We start from the raw sequence: 6,000 nt of genomic DNA, 5'->3' as shown, positions 1-6,000 counted from the left end.
CGCCTGCCTCTGCCTCCCAAATGCTGGGATTAAAGGAGTGCGCCACCACGCCCGGCTAAAATAATAATTTCTTGTCAATTGGCTAGCTTGCCACTTTTGAAGCAAATTCCATATGGAGGTTCTTCCATGCTCATTTCATCATCTTCTTTGAAGTAGAATTGAGGTGCTGCTGGAGCTGACATGTTTATTATCCAAAAAGCCTTAAAATAATAAAAGATCTTAGCTGGGCGTGGTGGCACCCGCCTTTAATCCCAGCACTTGGGAGGCAGAGGCAGGCATATTTCTGAGTTTGAGGCCAGCCTGGTCTACAGAGTGAGTTCTAGGACAGCCAGGGCTATACAGAGAAACCCTGTCTCAAAAAAAAAAAAACCAACCAACCAACAAACAGACAAAAATAATAAAAGATCTTTAAATGCCATATTCTGTGGATCTCAAGTTTTTGAAGACTGACTGGATATCTATCTATCTATCTATCTATCTATCTATCTATCTATCTATCTATCTATCAATCAATCATATATGTGAATAGGCAAAGATTGCTCATTTTTAGATATTTATTATATGTTCAACCAAGGGAATATATTTCTGTAATAAACTAAACTAGTATCTAACATGACCATAAGTTTAGCTGATTAACTATTAATTTGTGTTAATATTTAACTTTTTAATTATCCTAAATAGCTTATAATAGCAGCTTTTAAAGGATTAGAGCGCAACATTGCATTTTAAAGAATTTTGTAGGTACAATACCTTAAAAGGAGTCGATACATACTATGTTTCAACCAAATATAATCTTAATTTCTAGCAATCTGTTCAAATCTTCTGGCTCTTTTTCATTCACTGGCTCATCTGTCTTTATTTGTGCCTTGCTTGTTCTCTCTTCAACCTGTCTCTGTAAAACTGTCCTGGTAAAACTGCTTCCTTCTTTCTCTGAACCTCAAGTAGTTTCCCTTTCCTCTCTTTTCTCATGAGAGCTAGGCATATTTTATTCTGTGAAATCGTTCTCTAATTCATCACTTTGTCTGCCACTCAAGACACCACTTTAAAGCATGAGTGCTTTCTTCTACCAACTATCTTTATCTTCAATGATAGGGATTAAAGATAAGTACTAAGGACATGCCTGTATTATAGCCAGAGGGATTAAAGATGTGTGCTAAGAGCACGCCTTTAATCCCAGCACTTGGGAGGCAGAGGCAGGTGGATTTCTGAGTTCGAGTCTAGCCTGGTCTACAGAGTGAGTTCCAGGACAGCCAGAGCTACACAGAGAAACCCTGTCTCAAAAAACCAGTGCAACACTTCTCTGATCAAAATTCAAAGCAAAATAAGTGTATGGTTATAAATAGAAATATTTAAAAATTCGATAGATTTAGGACAGAATAAATATGTCATAAACCACTAACAGTAGCTTTTGACCAGGTTTATAGTATCAGGCATGAAATCCATGCTGTGGTACAGGCTTCATATCCAGTCAGAAAATAGCAGGTTACCTTATTAAACATTATGCCATGACAGTGCCAGTTGGCTCTTTTTGCCAGGTTGGTATTATAACATGCAGGGCCCGTCACCAGTTGAGACTTGATGTCTTTTCTCCTCTAGTAGCTCCAGTAGCAACTTCTAGCACTGTGTAAGTCATCCAGAAGGGAGAGAGTTTCTTAGTCAGTTTGATTTCTCTTATGTCCTGCATCCAAATGAGTGGCATCTTCAGCAATAGGGTCCTACTACCTTGTTATGGTAGGCAACCCAGAGTAATGGCAGTACCCTGTGCTGTTTGGACCATTCTTGACCAGTAACTCAGAGGGAGGAATTCCTTGATTTGGTACTGTTTATTTATGTGAGATATGGTTTCACTATAGCCCTGCCTGGCCTGGAATTCACTCTGTAGACCAGTCTGGACTCGAACTCCTTTAAAGAGGCTCATGTTTCTGCCTTCCAAGTTCAAAGGCATGCAATATTATACTCCAACATAAGGATAATCTCTTTTGTACTGTGTGGAAGCATCATCTGTCAATAAAAAGCTGATCGCCCATTAGCAAAAGGCAGAAAGTAGAAGGTGGGAGTTCTGGTAAAGAGATTGGAACTCTGGGAGATAGAGGCAAGAGATTTACCCCAGACTTGGAGGATGTTAGATGTATGAAACAGAGGAGAGGTATCTAGCCATTTGGCAGACAGAACAGTTTAAATAGGTTAAATAAATCACAAGCTGTTATTACCTTGAAACAACTCAAAGTTACCTGGAAGGAGGTAACCTCCAGTGACACATTATTGAGATCAGAATGGCCTGTGGGCTCTTATCTATAGGGCATTGTCTTGATTGCAAATTGAGGTAAGAGGACCCAGAAAGCCCTCTCATTTCCCTGTGGTGTGGTGTGTGGTGTGTGTATGTGTGTGTGTGTGTGTGTTTGGTTATCCTTAGGCAGGTGGTCTTAAGCTGAATAAGAAAGCTAGGTTAGCAAGAGTTTAGGAGCAAGCTGTCTTACAGCATTCCCCTGTGGGTTCTACTCTACTTCCTTGACTGTGATTGAGCTTCATGGTGAGATGTAATGTTGCATGGGCTAGCAAGCAGGTCTGCTTTCAAGTTTCTGCTTCAGTTTTTGTCCTGACTTGCCTCAGTGATGAACTGTGACTTGGAAGTATAAGCCATACAAATCCTTTATAAATAAAATACTGGTCAGAGTTCTTTTTTTTTTTTTTTTTAAAGATTTATTTATTTATCACATATAAGTACACTGTAGCTGTCTTCAGACACACCAGAAGAGGGAATCAGATCTCATTATAGATGGTTGTGAGTCACCATGTGTTTGCTGGGAATTGAACTCAGGACTTCTGGAAGAGCAGTCAGTGCTCTTAACCGCTGAGCCATCTCCAGCCCCTGTTTTTTGTTTTTAATCACAGTAACAAAAGAGAAACTAGAACACTAGATTAGATTATAATTCCCAATATTTCTCCCTCCTTGAACCTCTATTTTACTTCTATGAAGTTACTTATTCTAGGTAGAAATGAAACCATATATTTCTTTTCAAAAGCAATATTATTTATTGTTATCATGTGCAAAGCACTACAGCTTGCATATGGAGGTCAGAGGACAATTATAATGCAATTAGTTCTCTTCTACCACCTTTACCTGGATTAACTCAGGTCACTAAGGTTTCTCAGTAAGTGTCTTTACCCAGGGAGCCATCTCATCTTTTCCCAATTGTTTTTTAACTTGCTTGTTTCACTAACATAATGTTTTTGATATGTAATATATATTATATTTTCATTCTTTTTATGGCTGAATAATACTTAATGTACTTGTCTCATTTCATTTAGATTTTTTTGACGTTTTACTATTAGGAATAATGTTGCTAAGCTTGTATGTGTTCAACTCTTGACTTTTACTCCTTTTGGGAGAATATCTAGACATGAAACTAGTGGGTTTATGTTTATCTTCACAAGGAACCATCATCTGTTTTCCACAGTGCTTGTACTATTTTACCTTTCCAGCAGTAAAAAGATTACAGTTCCCCTGCTCCCTGTTTAGTCTTGCTTTCCATCTTTTGACAATGGTGGACCCAAAGGGTATGAACTGATATCCCGTAGTGGTCTTGGTTTACATTTCCCTGATGACTAAGGATGATCATGCTCCTCGATCTTAGTTGTTTGTTGTCTTTGGAGAAATGTCTGTTCAAATCCTTTGCTCATCTAGTGCCTTAGGATCTGGTGGAGTGGTACAGATGGTATTGAGGCACTTCCTCTGAACCATACCCAGTGGCTTTGTGTGCTCTTTCTTTTAAGGTGTTTAATGTCAACGCACCTCTGCCTCCACGGAAAGAACAAGAAATGAAAGAATCTCCTTATTCATCTGGCTACAATCAAAATTTTACTTCATCAAGTACACAGACAGTATCCCAATGCCAGCTCCCAGCTGTACACATAGACCAGACAACTCAGCCTCCAGAGACTGGTATGACCTCTGCATATATTCTTTATAAGTACCACATGCCAACTTGGTGCTTTACTGGAGTACCCTCTATAGCCCCTCTGAAAACTTAGACAGTAGCCTTTCAAGTAAACAGTCTGTAGTGGCCTTACAGCGGTAAAATACTTATCTCTTTAATGTTTGTCTGGTAGTAAGACGTTTTGATGTATTTTCTTCCATTTAGTTAAGTTTACCTCTAGTGGATAATTAATTAAACCACTTTTGCTCCTGGAGGGCCTCATGTGCATATGTGCTGTACCCTCCCAAGAGCTCTGTGGATTCTCAAATGAAAAATACACACACCAGCTAATTTTTATATGCCTTGACTAGCTCAAGGGCTGGGCACTTCTAAACCTCTCCAAGGCTAGCACACATTTCCTTCCTGTATTCCTGGCTTAACATCTTTTAAAATCTATATTTTATATCTGCTTGCTGTCTTCTGGGGAGCCTCCCCATAGGGCCACATCCCCTTTCCATCTACATTGTTGGATGATTTCTCCCCTTCAGCTCTTAAATCTGATCCCTCTGTCTCCGAGTTATGGCGATTTCCTTCTTCTTCCCCTCTCTCCTGGTCCCTTGCCTGTGCAATCTCGAAGTCCTACCCAGTCTCCCTGCCCAGCCTTTGGCTGTACGCAATTCCTAATTACCAATTGAAGCTAGCTAGGGACAGGGACCCTCAGGTCTGGAAGCATGACTTTTGGGAGCTGAAATAAGACAAAGTATTAGAACCAATTCCCAACATTTACCTACTAATTTAACTTTTGAAGGCTTTTTTTGTTTGTCTTATTTTTGTTTTGTTTTTGTTGTTTTGATTTTTTGTTTTTCAAGACAGGGTTTCTCTGTGTAGACCTGGGTATCCTGGAACTTGCTTTGTTGACCAGGCTAGGCTTGAACTCAGAGATCTCTTTGCTTTTGTCTCCCAAGTGCTGGGATTTAAGTTGTGTGCCACTGTGCCAGGCCCTTAGCCTTTTTGTTTGTTTGTTTGTTTGTTTTAAAGAAATCTTTTTTTTTTTTTAGATTTATTGGTGGTGGGTGCTGGGGGTCTTCTGAAAGAACAGGAACTGCCCTTAACTGTTGAACCATTTCTTCAGTTCCCTAATTTGAACTATGAAGAGATAGAACTTGAGTGGCTGCTTTAGTCTGGTTGGCTCTTGATTTCAAGTTTGATTGCTTTCATTATCTAGACAGAGGCTGAGCTAGATAGGGCCTCTAGAGGTTCTGGTGGAGATTGAAAAGCTATTGTTCTACACTGTGTTACCCCTTAAGTACAGATGATGGGTTTTATAGAAAATAAAAACTAAAGTGAGGAGATAAATGCTATTGTACTGTTAGCTCATAGACAGTTTTAACCTTTTAAAGCTGTTTTGAATGCTGAAAGCATAGGTAACCTTTTTAAGGTTTATTTATTTTTTTCCTTTTTAAAATTTATTACCTTCCTTAATACAAAAGCACTGGTAGGTTTGTAGTGTTGGTATTGAAGCCCTTGACATGCTGAGCAAATGAGCTGAGCCTCTGGGTACTTTTCCCTTTAATGGTGAGAGGTTAAGGGGAGATCCCAGATCTTGCTGTGGAGGCACTCATTCTGCTGTTACCGTATTGCTGAAACAGAGGCACTTTACCTAACAGACACTGAGGTCATAGACTTTCTCAATTTTGAATTCTAGTAAGATTATAATTCATGGCCAAGGGATGTAGTTCAGCTATAAAGTGTTTGTCTAACATGTCAGAAGTCCTAGGTTTCATCTTCAACACTGGCATCAACTGGGCATGATGGATGATGGCTACAATCTTAGAACTTGGGAGTTGAAGACACCAAGATAAGAAGTTCATGATTATCCTTGGCCAGCTTGTGCTACATGAGAACCTCCCACTCTCCACCCCTCCCCCCCAAATTAGGATTTTCTTTTACTCCTTGATCTGGAATTTTTAGCTTGAGATGTCTTACTTTGTAGTCCTAGTGCATCAGGAACTTGTAGTGTAGACTAGTATGGTCTCTAAGCCAGAGAGAGTCACCTGTCTCTGTCTTCAAGTACTGCTTTTAA

The 6,000-nt window shown here is 39.5% G+C and overlaps 1 protein-coding gene across 3 annotated transcripts in view; it reads left to right on the top strand.

Annotated features, from left to right (window-relative positions):
• Caprin2 (caprin family member 2) overlaps positions 1–6,000 on the top strand; it is a 44,717-nt gene that overhangs the window by 32,060 nt on the left and 6,657 nt on the right. For all 3 annotated transcript variants that reach the window (XM_029478923.1, XM_029478924.1, XM_029478925.1), the window contains one exon: positions 3,775–3,943. In XM_029478923.1, the coding sequence (XP_029334783.1) occupies positions 3,775–3,943 (169 nt within the window). The remainder of the gene's footprint in view (positions 1–3,774; positions 3,944–6,000) is intronic.

Source organism: Mus caroli, chromosome 6 (genome assembly GCF_900094665.2).
Source record: "Mus caroli chromosome 6, CAROLI_EIJ_v1.1, whole genome shotgun sequence".
Lineage (NCBI taxonomy): Eukaryota > Metazoa > Chordata > Mammalia > Rodentia > Muridae > Mus > Mus caroli.
Note: the sequence above shows the minus strand (reverse complement) of the source record. Positions and strands in the feature narration are given on the sequence as shown.